At 43.0% G+C, this 17,857-nt stretch overlaps 1 protein-coding gene across 1 annotated transcript in view; it reads left to right on the forward strand.

The window, feature by feature from the left end:
• The window catches only part of SCUBE3 (signal peptide, CUB domain and EGF like domain containing 3), a 140,500-nt gene that overhangs the window by 91,961 nt on the left and 30,682 nt on the right, over positions 1 to 17,857 (forward strand). Inside the window, exon 8 of the mRNA XM_066624776.1 lies at positions 10,944 to 11,060. Within this exon, the coding sequence (XP_066480873.1) occupies positions 10,944 to 11,060 (117 nt within the window). The remainder of the gene's footprint in view (positions 1 to 10,943; positions 11,061 to 17,857) is intronic.

Raw genomic sequence — 17,857 nt, forward strand, 5'->3', positions numbered from 1 at the left:
GCATGATATATAAAGAAGGACAAAATATGCCAGGATGCGTATCAGTATAGAAATGGACTGAAGATGGAAGGACTGTTGCATAAAACAGGCTCGTTTTATCAAGGAACAACCTACTTATGTGAAAGCAAGTTGATGTGTTTATTACCAGGGAGAAGAAGATATGAGGTACTGAACTCCATTGTACCTGAAATGAGGAAAAAACGTTTGTAATATAGCACATGCGACCACCACTCTTTAGTATTGCCTTCTGAAAGCACACTAACAACAACAACAACAACAGTATTTATATACCGCTTTTCAACAAAAAGTTCACAAAGCGGTTTACAGAGAAAATCAAATATCTAATGGCTCCCTGTCCCAAAAGGGCTCACAATCTAAAAAGATGCAAAGGAATACCAGCAGACAGCCACTAGAACAGACAGTGCTGGGGTGAGGTGGGCCAGTTACTCTCCCCCTGCTAAATAAAAGAGGAGCACCCACTTGAAAAAGTGCCTCTTACCCAGTTAGCAGGGGTTAACACACTAGCTCTCAAAGGGCGCAATCCTAACCCACTTTCCAGCACTGACGTAAGGGCAATGCAACTCTGAGGTCAGGGAACAATTCCCTTACCTTGAGGAGGCCTCCATGGCTGCAGCCCAACTGCAGGATGCACCACACATCCCACTGGCACAGCTATGCAGTGCTGGAAAATTGGTTAGGATTTGGACCAAAGTCTCTGGTCCCTGAATAAGCTGCAGTCTCATCATCAGTTTGTTTCTTCCTGGGAGCCACAGGTTTTTGTTTTTTTTTAATCTTCTATCCCACCTTCTAAAAAAGGAATCAAATTCTGATGTACATAACATTTGCAGCAAAACAGTGATTTATTATCTAAAATATAGTAGTGAACTTTCATTTTCATTCCAGCATCCATTCCAAGCCTAACGCATCCATTTTTAAGAAATCCTTATTTTTTTTCTGCTGTGACTGTGGGACAGAAAACTGCAGACTTCTCTGTTTCGTCATCTTGTTGCTTCACATTACTCTCCTGCTGTTAAGGCTATCATTCAACACCAGTCCCTGCAAATCCACAAGACAAGGAGGAAAGCATTACAATTAATGACTGGTAATATTCAGAGAAATGCGTTTATGAGCCATACAAGCAGGCATTTCTGCAACATCCTCTAACTGCATAAGCTGCTTCTTCCATTGCTATGGTTGTAACTAATTTGGGGCCCAATCCTATTGTTGCAAAATAGTCAGTGCAGACTCAAGAAGCCCCATTGCGTGGCTTGGGGCTTTCCCCACAAGTTGAAAGTTCCCTTCCCCTGCTGAGACTGGAAGCGTTGGCAGTGCTGCTGGATGCAGTGTAGCCATTCTGGCACTGCTGCACCCAGCGGGGCCGCCACCCTTAGAATTGGGCTGCTACTTAGCAGATTTGCTTTGCTCACACATTGAGCTGGGTTGTTGCTGTTTTACAGGTGGGGAATAGGCTGCAGGTTACTGCCTTGCTTTAAAGCCACTACACAAGAGACTACACAAAGGATCTGAACTAAAGTTTCAGTCCAATTATCTGTCTCTCTACCATGTTGATTCTGAGGCACAGTGTAATGAAACACTGGAGGGTTTCTGCAAATGTGTTCATGACTTGAAATCAGCCCAATCCTACCCTCCCCAGTGTGGCAGTTCAGCTGTGACAATTCAGCTTCCACTGTATTTTGTGGGGGGAGGGTCGGCATATTGAGGCTTCCTCGGGGTAAGGGAACGTTTGTTCTATAGCGATAGCTGGCGCAAGTCTATGTTGATTCAGGAAGGTGGATTGGGCCCAGTAAGGGGATTAAGATTTAGTGAGTACCACTGCTGCTGAATCACCCCCTCTCTTGGACCTAATAATAAGAACATAAGAACAGCCCCACTGGATCAGGCCATAGGCCCATCTACTCCAGCTTCCTGTATCTCACAGTGGTCCCACCAAATGCCCCTGGGAGCACACCAGATAACAAGAGACCTGCATCCTGATGTCCTCCCTTGCATCTGACATAGCCCATTTCTAAAATCAGGAGGTTGCACATACACATCATGGCTTGTAACCCATAATGGATTTTTCCTCCAGAAATTTGTCCAGTCCCCTTTTAAAGGCATCCAGGCCAGATGCCATCACCACATCCTGTGGCAAGGAGTTCCATAGACCAACCACACGCTGAGTAAAGAAATATTTTCTTTTGTCTGTCCTAACTCTCCCAACACTCAATTTTAGTGGATGTCCCCTGGTTCTGGTGTTATGTGAGAGTGTAAAGAGCATCTCTCTAACCACTTTATCTTTCCCATGCATAATTTTGTATGTCTCAATCATGTCTCTCCTCAGGTGTCTCTTTTCTAGGCTGAAGAGGCCCAAATGCCATAGCCTTTCCTCATAAAGAAGGTGCCCCTGCCCAGTCATCATCTTAGTCACTCTCTTTTGCACCTTTTCCATTTCCACTATATCCTTTTTGAGATGCGGCGACCAAAACTGGACACAATACTCCAGGTTGTAGCCTTACCATCGATTTGTACAACGGCATTATAATATTAGCTGCTTTGTTCTCAATACCTTTTCTAATGATCCCAAGCATAGAATTGGCCTTCTTTACTGCTGCCGCACATTGGGTCGACACTTTCTTCGACCTGTCTACCACCACCCCAAGATTTCTCCCCTGATCTGTCACAGACAGCTCAGAACCCATTAGCCTATATGTGAAGTTTTGATTTTTTGCCCAATGTGCATGACTCTACACTTACTTGTTGCCTATTCTGCCAGTTTGGAGAGATCCTTCTGGAGCTCCTCACAATCACTTCTGGTCTTCACCACTCAGAAAAGTTTGGTGTTGTCTGCAAACTTAACCACCTCACTGCTCAACCCTGTCCCCAGGTCATTTATGAAGAAGTTGAAGAGCAGCAGTCCCAGGACAGATCCTTGGGGCACACCGCTTTTCACCTCTCTCCATTGTGAAAATTGCCCATTGACACCCACTCTCTGTTTCCTGGTCTTCAACCAGGTCTCAATCTAGGAGAGGACCTGCCCTCTAATTCCCTGACTGTGGAGTTTTTTCAGTAGCCTTTGGTGAGGGACTGTGTTGAACACCTTCCGAAAATCCAGATATATAACGCCCATGGGTTCTCTCGCATCCACATGCCTGTTGACCTTTTCAAAGAATTCTAAAAGGTTTGTGAGGCAAGACTTACCCTTACAGAAGCCATGCTGATTCTCCCTCAGCAAGGCTTGTTCGTCTATGTGTTCATCAATCCACCCTCCTCCCATACCCCACGCTGTTCAACATCCTCCCTCCTACTGCCTATTGGCTTTACTTGCACTGGCAGGTGTCCTACATCCATCTTCACACGGACCCAGCTGCTTGCCTCTTGTGACAGCCATAAAACTGTTAATGTCAGCAGAAAATGGGTTCCACTGAAATGGCACTCTTTTTCTTTTTTCTTTTTAAAGATTCTTAGGTATTGAGATTGGAATAGGCTGTCCAATATAGCAGCTTCATGGTGCTTCTTGCTGAGGCTGACTCTGGCTACCGTGAAGTTCGGTTCACTGGTCAGTTGCACATCTTGTTACAGTCCTGATATTTAGCTGGGTGGTTTTATTCAATCTGCAGCACTTTAAGGAGGGAGGGGGCTTTGATACTTTGCTTCTTTTAAGTTTGCAGATTTCTGGTTTACTCAGTGGTATTATTTTTGCTTTTAAACAGTGTATATGCTCCATCACAGAAGCCATTGGCTCTCAGTAGTGAATGAATTTATCTGTATCCTGATTGCTGTGGTCTTTCTTTATCTGCTCTTAACACTGGAAACATGTTTACAATCTGAACCCCAATATTTGTTAACTAAAATAAATCCTTTATAGCATAGTTCTTATGCAAGAGTAATACTAAATATTCACACAAGGGAGACTCATCCCAACTAAGGTTAGACAGGAAGGGAGAAGTTGGCCTTGTTCTCACTGAGGTGGTAAACCAGCATCTGTACCAATTCAGAATATGAGGGAAGCTCACACAGTGCTTTTTCATACAAAAACAACAAATGTCCCTGCACCTGGTATTCTATTTTGTGACTATATAAGGAAGCACTTCATTATGCAGACTCCCACCTGCAATCTGAAGCAGTACAGCCTTGACATCAGTTTAGCACTTTAAGGAGAACTAGACCATAATTACTAATTACTTGGCTCCCATGGAGCGAGAATACAATGTCAAGAACATTGCTTTTGCACAGGGGTGTCCAAACTTTTTGGCAGGATGGCCGCATCATCTCTCTGACACTCTGTTGGGGTCCAGGATAAAAAAGAATTAATTTACATTTCAAATTTAAATAAATTTTCATAAATGAATATATTAGAGATGGAACTTATATGATTGAATGAAGGTCTTGTAATAGCTCAAGGCATATAAAAGGCCTTGCACAAAGCAAGGCCAGCCTTTCCTTTGCTGCTGCTGCTGCATCACAGATGTGAAACAGCTAGCAGTGGAGGGAGTCCTCTTCTCACAACTCACAAAAGAGGTCGAACAGTTGGCTGAGAGCTGAGAGCAGTTGCATCAGGCCAGGGCAGGCTCCAGCAAGTTTCTGGAGGGCTAGAGGCTCATTGGAGACTGAGGGCTCCCTGAGGGCCGGATCAAGAGTCCTTGAGGGCCTCAAGTGGCCCCAGGGCCGGGGTTTGGGCACCCCTGCTTTAGCACATAGAATGCCTTATTGTTTGTGAATGGATCATGTTGATTGCAGCTGCTGTATGGTGATCAGGCAGTGAGGCTATCTTGCTTTCTTTTCATCTTGTGAGTTGTGGATATTCTCTGCAGTTCTTCAATCCTTGTTTATTCACATAAATTTGGAGAACCATGTTTCCCCTCAAAATGCTCAGGGTTAATATCACTGCAGAAAAATAGAAGCTTCTCATATTCTGTCTCCTAATGTAGGAATGGTAGCTGGACTACTCTATAGAAACAAGATGAAAAGGTGCTGTTGCCCCATAGCTACTAACTGAATTATTGCAGTGTGAGTTTTTGTGATCCACAGCCAGTCATTCATCCAGTGTCTCTACTTTGCATGTCTGTTGTTGCCCATCTCCCATTGGTTTGCAGTGTTTTGCTATGCTGCATGGATCATTAGTTCATTTCCTAACAGAAGGGAGTTGCAAGCAGGAAGTGCTGTTAATGTGCTGCATAAGACATTCATTAATTTGAACTGTTGACATATGCAAACATACCAAATTATTCAAAGTAATTAAATCCCATGCAGATTGTAAAGATTTACAAAAGGATTGCTTATAAACTATGAGTGGGGAAAAAAATGCAAAATGAAATTTATTGTTGTTGCGCTTTAAAATGGCTTAACTACATTTTAAAACTCGGATTATATAGCAATTATTATTGTACGCCCAATGTCATGATTGTCTAATATCTGGAGATAGGAGAACACAGTTCGACATGTTAGTGCTTATGACTCAGAAAATATCTTTAAGTATTTTCTCCAAGTTCAAACTTTGATGCCCATACAAAATTATTTGTATTTGTTTTAGGGTTACTCTGTTCTGAGGCAAGAACTGCTCCGTATATACATTGGATCATGATAATTGTTGATCTGTTATTGACAGCTTTATTTCAGTGCCAAACTACATGTGATGTACATGTGATGTTTAAAATGTTATTAGCCCTGGTGGACTTACAGCACAATCTCATGCATGTTCATTTAGAAGTAAATCTCACTGCATTTGATGGGGTTTACTCTGAAGTAAGTGTGTATCGGATATGTCCTCAATTTTTCTTTAATCAGTAGTTGCTAAACTGGATTAGGAGCATTGTGGGAAACTATGCTAGTCCTGGTCCAAGGGGGTGGGGATGGTGATCTGGCTGCTATTGACTAAAATGCTACTAAGCCTGTCAGGGCTAATAACACTTAAATGTCATGTGTAGTTTGGCTCTTGGTGTACTTCCTTGCCAAAGGTTCAGAAGGCAAATGGAAAGTATGGATCTATTTGGAAAGAGAAGACAATGAATAATGAATGACTAGGTTTTGTTGTGGAAATATTAAGTGCTTAATAGTTAAAAATGGGAATAAAAGTAAAACTTAACAGAACTTGGTCTAAAAACAAATGACTAGTTAATTTGAAACTTCTTGGTGGGACAGTATGAATTAGAGTCTTTGAAACTTATTTTTGGATTTGTGGATGAAAAAAACAAGTTAACAGTGTGCTAATGATACTGGGATGTGTTCCCAGAATTTTACATGCAGAATGGATGTGTGGCACGCATCTGTGTAGGCCAATGTTCAAATGATAAAATATCTCAAAACAAAAATTACTGGGATTTGGGGATATGATGAGAATGTCCATTAAAACCAGCCCACATGCTGAGAGTTGCTGTCATAGAATGACAGGTGGACAGAGGCAGAATTGATGATAGAATGTTTGGGAGAATAACTGAGCAAAAAGCTTCACACAGGACTGTGCCACTCTTACATTCTGCTGAATGCATTCTGCTGAGTGCCCATTGCACCACTGCACTAATCAGAGCACAGAGGCATATCATACTGAGGTTAATGGCAAAACTTCCATTCATTTTCATTAAATTGGTTTGCACCCTAAAATGCATCTAATGGACTATAAACTATGAAATAATTTGGTTAGTCTTCAGTGTGTAGCTGTAGCCATGTTGAAACTCATCTAAACTTCTAGTGCAAATATAGACATAGGTGCCCTGTTGGTGTAGGGTGTGTAAAAGTATGAACAGAATGCAACTGACAGTTATTGCTATTCACAAGATCAACTCTGACTGTTATATGGTTGACATATTGCCAGAAACATATTTTTCCCCTCTTAGCTTATCACTTTTTGTGAATGTCTCCATCATTAGTACTGGAGACCATGATTTTCTGATATGCAGGGGGGAGTCCTACAGATTGTAAGCGCAATGAATAAAAACATTGCTCGTTCAAAATTTTGCAACAGGGGCATGTAGGAGCTTTTCTATGAAGCTGGAGTGTTCTTTAATGAGGGCCACCCACAATGTTCTGTAGTGAACTTCCTTGTTCTGGAATAAGAGATGACATTTTCCTCTAATATAGAGACTTGTGTAACCACGGGTATCCTGAACATGAACTCTTGCTAAATTTGGAACAGGCTGTTTGCTTTCTCTGTCAGCCTAGTAACAAACCAAGATGAGGTCCTTTACATACAAAAGGTCCAGGCTTTGCTGATGACTTTCATGAAGTACTCTTAAGAAGGAGGGAAATGCCCACTTTCTGGATAATTTGCTTTCTTTTGGCTCAGCTCTGAAACATACAGCTGTAAGGCTCAATGCAAGTATTATATTAGTATTAGTAAGATACACAACAAAAGCTCAGGAAGCACATTTTTAGTACAGCATTAGTTTTATAGAAATGATTTTGCTTTAGAAGAAGCCCCCAATTTCTGCTCTCACTAGCACCCATAACATATTACATCCCTTAAAGCAGTGATTTTCAATCTTTTTCATCTCAGGGAACTCTGACAAGGTGCTAAAATTGTCAAGGCACACCATCAGCTTTTTGATCATTGACAAGGTACACCATGCTGCTGGTGGGGGGCTAATATCCTCCAATGGCCATAATAATAAATGACCCTCCCCCCAATTCCTGCGGCACACCTGCAAACCATTTGTGGCACATTGGTTGAAAATCGCTGCTTTAAAGCCTACGGCACATAATTGAACTAATAGTCTTGAATATTGCTTTCCATTAGGGAGTTCCTAAGGAATTAACAAATTTCTCCAGTGTTGTTTCTAGCAGCAAGTACAACAAATGAGAATTGATTTCCAGGCATATTGTCAAAATGTAAATGAAATATGTTAAGCAGGTCGCTATTGTGCATGGCAAGCATTTCAGGTTGTCGAAAGAATTAGATTAAAATAAAATTATTGTTTAGGCCTAGCCATTGGGCCTTTTGCCCTTGGTAACATAGACAGGTTCAGTATTCTCTTCTTGTCTCCCCACATGTACTCTTTGAGAAAGGTTTCATCAGCTATCTTTGCTATGTGTTCAATTCACAAAATGAAACTCTAGGAGACAGGTTGACTGAAGCTGAGTAACAGCCCAATCCTAAGCTCCCCAGCACCTACTGGAGCAGTGGCGCCAAAGGGGCTACCACTGTATCTAGTGAGTGCTGGGAAGCCACCAGCAGTCTCCTCTGGGGAACAGGACTTTTGTCCTCTTTCATCCTCTTACCCCGTCGGCAGTGTCTCCTCCTCCTGCCAATGCTGGACCTGGCACCGGACTGGAGCAGGCCCAACACCAGCACTCCCTACTCCCCAGGTGCTGTAAACTTGCTAAATGTAAACGTGCTTTATGGCATGTTTACAGCACCCAGTGCTGGTGCTAGGGCTCAGCACTGCTGCTGAAGAAGCTGAGAATTAGCCCTTAGTTATTGGAGTTTGTTCATCCTGTTTTGAATTCATTCAGCCTCCTGAAAACCCAAGAATCCATCTGAACTCATAAAAATTCTCTAATCTCATTTTTGGCTCCAATTCTGTCCCTGGTTTTCAAGATGTTGTACTTGAGTTTCAAATTCTGCTTTACGTCTTGACCAATAACTGGTTTCCATTATATTATTATTTAGTTTGGAAATGACATTTTGTCCTTGTTCATAGGGGGAGAGGTATCTTTCTTCTTCTTTGGACCTATGAATATTGCTTTCCCAATGCCACAGTGCGGTGACGTGTAAGTTCACATGTATGCTTTGGAAGAAGAAAGCAACTTCACTCCTACATCCTGATCTCTGCTCATGTTCATCTGCAGACACTACTGAGCAACTATTCCAGTTTTATTTCCTGACAAATATTTTTCAGTAGACAGAGAAAAAACTTGTTAGAAAAGATGACTGAGTTGTCCCTCCTCACCTGCCCTGTGCGAGATTATGTAATTGGGAGATTACTGAAGATTGAGCTTTTATGAATGGACGTGTTCTTTAGAAGTAGGTGCAAAATGCGCAGTATAAGGCTTATAAAAATGAAGCTATTTGTATCTTGACTTCTCTTCCAGTCTCTAAAGCAGGCTCAAACTGTGGAAGCAGACTATCTCTTTAAACCTGGATCTATCCTATCACACACAAAGTAAAATGTGTTTGTGTGTTTTGTTTTTGAAACAAAAGGAATATATGGATGGAGACTGGTAAACCTTCCCTTTGCCTGAGGCTTCTTTCCCTGAAGTCTCCTTCCTTTGCTCTTGGGTGCTGTTCTTTTCAACCAGACTTATACTGAAGTGGGTTTGACTGGGAGAAAACACCTGAGGAGAGAGACCATGAGGAAGCAATCAGTAGGTACAGGGAAAGTTCAGTTCCTCTCTAGCCCATGTATTTGGGTCCAGTCTATCCACAAGGCCAACTGAAACAAGCATATCCCCACCTGCCATTCTTCCCTGCAAATTCTTCTCTGCCATTCTTTCCAGGACCCAGCCAGCCTTGTCAGTGTCTCTTACCCTAATGTACTTCACAAGTTTGTGAGGATAAAATGGTATAGCATCATGCATGCCATCTATCTTGAACTTCTTGGAAAAAGGGTGTGATAAATATTTTTTAATACAGTAGCTCAGGTGGTCCTAGGAGGTCAGGGGGGACAAAAGCTCTAGGGTGGCACACTTATGGCGACAGCACCACCATGCCCGCTACTGCTGCCTGCCCTCCTGAGCCCTCCTGAGGGCTGGAGAGCCCTGGGAGGTGTACCTCCCCCCCCCATAGCCTTCTGAGGCCTCCATAGGGCCATTAAACAGAACTTACGGTTTTATTTGGGTGTGTGTGTGTGTTAATTTGCTGTCCTGTGCCTTCAGGCAGCACAAGGACCAGGTCTGCAATTGTACAGTAGCCTTTGTCCTTTTAAATTCTGAATATCTATAAAATTACAAAAGTACAAATATCACACTGAGATATTTAAAGAAATTTCCTGCACCAATGAACATTTTTGCTGCATCTGCTTAGAATAAAGGGTTATCTGCTCCCTCCTACTTATCTGCTCCCTCTGTTGGTTCCACAGAAGGAAATGAATTAGCTGTGATAGGTGCAATGTGTATCACCGTGCATTCATCTTCCTGTACCTTCCTTGGAAAACTTCATACATGCAATAGGAAAATTTGTGAAAAGCATTGGGCTTTGATTTAGTTAAAACAAAATAGCCTTGATCTGATTGTATGCATGAGAACCTGATCATCCGAACTAAGTTACAGATTGTTCTCTGCCAATTAGGATTTCAGTTAATTTTCATTTTTCAGGATTTTCATTTTTCAATGAAAGGGAATGGCTTTGTTTAACGTGAATATTCGTGTTTGAATTTTGTAAACTTTGAAATTTAAAGGTAGAATTTGAATTGTTCTTTAAGTTCTTTAATTAACAGTAAACCTCCAAAGTTCATGGATTTAAATATGAGGCCCACTGATATGTTCAGATTTGATATTTCAGCCAAAGGTTTGCAAATTTGGAATCTGGAAATAGGACTATTGCTTCTGAACATCATAAGAACAGCCCTGCTGGATCAGGCCATAGGCCCATCTAGTCCAGCTTCCTGTATCTCACAGTGGCCCACCAAATGCCTCAGGGAGCACAGAAAACAAGTGACCTGCATCCTGGTGCCCTCCCTTACATCTGGCCTTCTGACGTAACCCATTTCTAAAATCAAGAGGTTGCCCATACCCATTATGGCTTGTAACCTGTAATGGATTTTTTCTTCAGAAACTTGTCCAATCCCTTTTTAAAGGCATTATGCCAGATGCCATCACCACATGCAAATACATCTCTTGAAAATACTTCTCTTTTTATAGGGTCATACTGGACTTGTGGATCTCTGTAGAATTCCTGTAGAATTCCGTAAATTGGGTGCAGCCATTTAGAAGACCTTCAGGAACTGTTGATGAAATCTTGAATGTATGGATGATTTAAAAATGTTCTCAGTTATTTCTTTATCTTCTTTCAGAAACCTGCGCTGTGAACAATGGAGGTTGTGACAGCAAGTGCCATGATGCTGCCACAGGTGTGCACTGCAGCTGCCCAATGGGATTCATGCTCCAGCCTGACAGGAAAACATGCAAAGGTAAGTGTAAGCCACATGTCTGTTGTGGTTGGTAAAAGAGCACCTTTCATGGAGAACAAAACATTGATTTTTGTTTTAGTTCCTCCATCTGTTATGTACAGGTGTCCCCTGCTCATTTGACAATTTATGGACTGGAGCACTGATGAAAAGCAGAAATGGTTGAAAAGTGGAATCTGGTCTTTTTTTATTTCACAAATGTTGCTTCCAATGCCTTTTTAGCTAGCAAATTGCAAAAGCCTTTTTTATCTTGCCAATTCCTTTTTTATCTTGCCAATTTCTGCAGATGGACTCTCATTAATGCCTTTGGGAATGGGAATAGACCCAGATCTAAAGCTGGCATGTGAGCTCTCTTTCACACACATGCACACACATACCAAAACAGTTTGAATCACCGTGACATATGCAAATCAACACGGGGAAGGCAATTTTAGCCTTTAGAACAGCAGAGAAAGAATGAAAGAACGGAACATGCGTTGAATGAATGACTTCCGGATATAATTGAAATGTATTGAAAAAGTGGATTGTTGAAAAACAAACCGTCAGAAAGTGGGGGATACCTGTATAAGTTGTTGCCTAAAAGGTAATATATTACACCCTATAATATCATCTCTCTCCATTTCTCATACCATAAAGGGCTTACTGACTCATTCAGTTGCAGCCTTTGAATGGCTTTCAAATAGATAACCTCATAGTAAACTTTATGCAGTTTTTAGTGGGATAGACCAGCAGCAAACAAATATTTTAAATTAATTAATCAATTAATTAGTAACCAATCCTTAAATATTGTAGTCTTTTCACCAGGGAATGTTTGTGACCAAAACTTAACTAGTACTTTTAGCTGATTTTCCAAGTGCAGCAGTGAACACGATTGGTGAGTCTCTGAACATCCCATGATTGCAAACCTCAGTGATAAAGTGGCTAGCTTCAATCAGTGATGGTTTTTTTCATTCCACCTGCTTTTATGAATTATGAATCATAATTATTTTATGATTTATTATGAATCATAATTATTTTATGATTTATTTTAATTTATTTTATTTTATAATTATGAATCATAATTATTTCTTTAGCTGAACTCCTCCACAAACAGAGACTGAAAGAGAACAGAGAAAAAGAGTCAAAATAAATGAAAAATTGGGAATGGGAAGAAAACAAAATAACAATCTTACTGGGTGGCTGTATTACTGAGCTGCAGATATCAAGCCCATCCTCTGAATGCCCTGCAGGTGAAGCAAAGCTTCAGTTATATGTTTGCAATGCCACTGTTCTGCACACAGGAGTTATACATGTGGCTACATAAGAGGTTGAAATGCTTGCAGACTAAACCTTGTTCAGTCTGTATCAGTGCATTGCTGTAGATAACTCATTAATGGCCCAATCCGAAGGACATTTATGATCCTGGAACAAGCGTTCCGGTGGCATAAACAGCTCTATGACTCTCACAAATGCAACAGCTCCAGCGAGCAAGCAGACTCCTGCCATTGCTGGTAAGTTCATGCAGGGGAAGGCGGTGGAATGGGAAGGGAATGGGAATCAATAAGTCACCGGGCCCTGATGGCATACACCCAAGGGTTATTAAGGAATTGAAGAATGAAGTTGCAGATCTCTTGACTAAGGTATGCAACTTGTCCCTCAAAACAGCCACGGTACCAGAAGATTGGAGGATAGCAAATGTCACGCCTATTTTTAAAAAGGGAAAGAGGGGGGACCCGGGAAACTATAGGCCGGTCAGCCTAACATCTATACCGGGTAAGATGGTGGAATGCCTCATCAAAGATAGGAGGGAGAGTCAGCATGGCTTCTGTAAGGGTAAGTCTTGCCTCACAAACCTTATAGAATTCTTTGAAAAGGTCAACAGGCATGTGGATGCGGGAGAACCCGTGGACATTATATATCTGGACTTTCAGAAGGCGTTTGACACGGTCCCTCACCAAAGGCTACTGAAAAAACTCCACAGTCAGGGAATTAGAGGACAGGTCCTCTCCTGGATTGAGAACTGGTTGGAGGCCAGGAAGCAGAGAGTGGGTGTCAATGGGCAATTTTCACAATGGAGAGAGGTGAAAAGCGGTGTGCCCCAAGGATCTGTCCTGGGACCGGTGCTTTTCAACCTCTTCATAAATGACCTGGAGACAGGGTTGAGCAGTGAAGTGGCTAAGTTTGCAGATGACACCAAACTTTTCCGAGTGGCAAAGACCAGAAGTGATTGTGAGGAGCTCCAGAAGGATCTCTCCAGACTGGCAGAATGGGCAGCAAAATGGCAGATGCGCTTCAATGTCAGTAAGTGTAAAGTCATGCACATTGGGGCAAAAAATCAAAACTTTCAATATAGGCTGATGGGTTCTGAGCTGTCTGTGACAGATCAGGAGAGAGATCTTGGGGTGGTGGTGGACAGGTCGATGAAAGTGTCGACCCAATGTGCGGCAGCAGTGAAGAAGGCCAATTCTATGCTTGGGATCATTAGGAAGGGTATTGAGAACAAAATGGTTAATATTATAATGCCGTTGTACAAATCGATGGTAAGGCCACACCTGGAGTATTGTGTCCAGTTCTGGTCGCCGCATCTCAAAAAAGACATAGTGGAAATGGAAAAGGTGCAAAAGAGAGCGACTAAGATGATTACGGGGCTGGGGCACCTTCCTTATGAGGAAAGGCTACGGCGTTTGGGCCTCTTCAGCCTAGAAAAGAGACGCTTGAGGGGGGACATAATTGAGACATACAAAATTACGCAGGGGATGGACAGAGTGGATAGGGAGATGCTCTTTACACTCTCACATAATACCAGAACCAGGGGACATCCACTAAAATTGAGTGTTGGGCGGGTTAGGACAGACAAAAGAAAATATTTCTTTACTCAGCGTGTGGTCGGTCTGTGGAACTCCTTGCCACAGGATGTGGTGCTGGCGTCTAGCCTAGACGCCTTTAAAAGGGGATTGGACGAGTTTCTGGAGGAAAAATCCATTATGGGGTACAAGCCATGATGTGTATGCGCAACCTCCTGATTTTAGGAATGGGTTAAGTCAGAATGCCAGATGTAGGGGAGAGCACCAGGATGAGGTCTCTTGTTTTCTGGTGTGCTCCCTGGGGCATTTGGTGGGCCGCTGTGAGATACAGGAAGCTGGACTAGATGGGCCTATGGCCTGATCCAGTGGGGCTGTTCTTATGTTCTTATGTTCTTATGAAGGTGACAGGGATGGGGAGGAGGGCAATTCGTATCAAGGAAGGGGGCAGATTTGGTAGCGTTGGCATCCACCAAATCCTAACCCCCTTCCCAGGCCTGTTCTGCCTTTGTGGGTCAACACTGACTTGTGCCAACTGTAGAGCTGACACAGGTCCGAGTTGGCCCATGGTGGCTGATGGGGCTTGGCCTGGGGCAAGTGCACAAATGTTCCCTTACCCTGAGGAAACCATAACATGCCGCAACGCTTCCGTGGGATACAGCAGATGCTGCCTTGGCATCACTGCACCACCATGTGGAGGAGTTAATTGTGTTTTTTAAACTTTAGAACGCTTCTTTATGCACACAGATATACCTTTTTGCTTATGCTGCTGTTTAAAAATAAAAAGGGATGAAAAAAAGCAAACACCAGCAAGTCTACCCCTTCCTGTCACAACGTTGTCCCACAATTTCATAGATTATTCTGCTTTTTACTATAACTCCTTGAAGACTTAGAGCCCAATCCTGAGCTCCCAGGGCATGTGGCTGCAGCGGCACCGAAAACGGCTGCCACCGCATCCTGTGCATCCAAGGCAGTCATGGGAGGTGGCATAGGAGAAAGGGACTTTTGTCCCCTTCCCCCAGGGAAAGGAAGTAGCCCCACAATGGGTAAGAGCTTTCATGTTAGGCACCAAGCCTCCCTCCCTCCCCTTCCCTCCCCCAGGCATGCCTCCCCCTGCCCTCACTGCGCCTCCTGCCATCTCCCCACCCTCCTCCCACCTCCCCGGAACACCTCCTCCCCGCCACCCCCCGCCCCTGCTTTCCTCTCTGCTGCTCAGTGGTCCATGTGACCGCCAAGCAGCAGAGGCTGGGCAGCCACCCGCTGGGTTAGCACTGGTGCTTGTCCGGCGTTAGGGCTCGCAAACGCACCTTACGGTAAGCCTGCACACAGAGCTCAAGATTGGGCTCTAAGCCTTTCAGAAGAGGAGCACAGATCTCCCCTGGATTTTTGTTTAAAATGGCAAACAGGAATATGCCCCCTTCCTCCCACCGTCCATGAGGAAAGGATATTGTGCTGTTAGCATTGAGTCGGCACTAGCTTTCATTCTGCAGTAGGAGAAGCATTTGGCCTTTTTTTGTAATCATCTGGAAAGGCTCGTAGAGAAAAAGGTGAGACTCCGCAAATGGAGGGCATCTGTGTTCTGTCTCTGGCAGCTCCAGGGAACGTGACCTTAGTTAAAAGGAAAAAGCCCTGCTGTTGAAAGCTGTCTAACCGCCTTACTGGTTCCAGGCCCCATTTGCTTTGTTGTTATTTTTCAGAGCTCACCGCCTGTAAGATGCTAGAGTTCCAGGAAAGCATTATAACCCCCAGCCATATCGCCTGCGTCTGGGATTTTATTACAGTTTGGAGCTGTTTTACTGCTCAATCACTTCACTCACAGTAACAACAATAATAATAACAACAGTAAAGGCTCCAGCTTCAGAGTTCTTGCTGGAACTGGGAAGGGGGCAGGGAGAGACGAGGGAGTAGTCTTAGATGTGGTCTGCTTGAGCTCTCTTTCTGGGGTTCATCAGCTTTGGCTCATTCTATTTTACAGACCATTTCCTAGCAGTAAATTTTTCTGGCTTGTAAGTAAAATTATCCCTTAACAGGTAGTAGAGGCTTTTTGAAATTATGTGGCAAGCTTTTTGTGTTGGTTTTTGCAAAACAGCTAAGTTGTAATTTTTTTTTTTAGACAGATGCTTTCATTTGTTTTCGAAACTACTGTCCTTTTGAAGTCTGTTTCCTTTTCCAATTTATTTCTTCTTTATAGTCCCCATTCTCCAGTAACTTCTTGTGTGCCAAAAGCCACTTTCAAACATTGATGCCTGTGATCCTGAGAACCACGGCTAGTTTGAGGCTTCTTGCAGTAAAAAGGCTAAATGAAGCCACTTCTACATTATATCCCACAACATCGTAGGATGTTGTGTTCTTAGGATGCAGGCCACCTTTCTGCCACCTGAGGCAAATGAGACTAAACTGCTGCTCCACACTGTTTTCCCTCTCAATGGCTAATGTCTTCCTCCTTGTCTTAGACAAGTTATTGCTGCTTTTGAGCAGTGTTTCTCAAGTTTTGTTCTCCACCGCACCACTTCACATGGTACTCCTATTCAAAGTACCACTGGAAGTAACTGGCAGTGACATAATCACCATTTACTTCTGGGTTAGGAGCCCACAGACGACACAACCAATGGCAGTAAGAGGCTCAGGGTGGACAAGAGGGCTTTTCTGAGCACAGTAAAGCATGCTTTGGAGCCTCTTGCCGCTGTTTGTTGTGTTGTGTTCCTGGTCTCGCTGCCAGGCGGTAGGTGTCCAGGGGTCCTGCAAGTACCACCATACATATCACATGAGTAATTGCCTCTGAGGAAGAGGAATTATACTTCAAATATGATGTATACTACAATATACATGCTTCTTTCTATCAACAGCTTCACATCACCTTTTTTGAAAATACACCTTTCTCTTTGCTTTCAGCTTTTGAAGGCTGCCCTCTTTTTTCTTTTTTCCTTTTTTGTTTGACAAAGTTAAAGCATGTCATAGTTCACACAAATTCTGCCAACCTTTACAAAGCAGGCCTTCACTCTTCCATGTGATCAGGATGGCAATGCTGGTGCCCTTTGCTAATGTCTTAAGAAATCTGTATGTGGAGCTAGGTTTTCTCCATAGTCTCCCATAACATTAGTTTTGGCCCTTGACTTGATCCCACAGTTTACTCAGCAACTAACTGCTTTTCAGGGTTCTGCTAGATCTGGATGTTATTAGTCATACAGGGAATAGTCAATAGTGGATTGTTTCAGCTTCAGTAACTTGTATCCCTTTCTGGGGGCACTTGGCTTGTCGTGTTCCCAGAGAGTGGCACAGTGCTAAATTTTGCAGGCATCTCAACACACCATGTAAGCAGCCCCCCCCCCCTCGCCTTCAGAGCCATTCTGGGCAAGAGCAAGTACCATTCAAAATGGCTCTGAGGTTTAGGAGAGAGGTTGCTTACACAGAGCTTTGAGGAACCTGTGAAATTTAGCACTATGACCCCTCTCTGAGAATGCTGCTGAGACTTGGCTACTTCTAGCATGATCTAGTGCTCAGCTTCACTACAGGAATGGGCTGAACTTGGGACTGCTGTTGAAGCCAGTTCAGAAATTTCAATTGGTCCTGTATGTGGCAGCTCAGCTCCTATCTGAAACTATCGTCAGATGCATGGGATAACCAATTCCTTGTTTTCTTCACTGGTTCTCACTTCACTTTGTTCTGGGTTGCATTGAAAGTGCTGGTTTTGAGAAATTCCTAAATGGTCTGAAGTCAAATATTTCAGGAAACAACTCAGGGATCAACTAATCCAAATTCCTTCTTAGGGAATTAATATACTCTAAAGAGATGCTTATTCAGGCACAACCACTATTGGCTAGGAGATTGATATCTACCAGGAATAAAACCTTTTGTAATAGTGATACCTGTGATGTTCAGTTGGCACCAGTGACATACTTCAGTTATTTTCAAACTACACTACTACAGTGCTCTCTTCATGGGACTATCTTTGAAGACTGGAAACTGCAGCAAGTGAAGAAAGCAGACACCAGCATGCTGGTGGGGGCAAGACCAATGGCT

The sequence above is a fragment of the Tiliqua scincoides genome, chromosome 4 (assembly GCF_035046505.1).
Source record: "Tiliqua scincoides isolate rTilSci1 chromosome 4, rTilSci1.hap2, whole genome shotgun sequence".
In the NCBI taxonomy this organism is placed as follows: Eukaryota; Metazoa; Chordata; class Lepidosauria; order Squamata; family Scincidae; genus Tiliqua; species Tiliqua scincoides.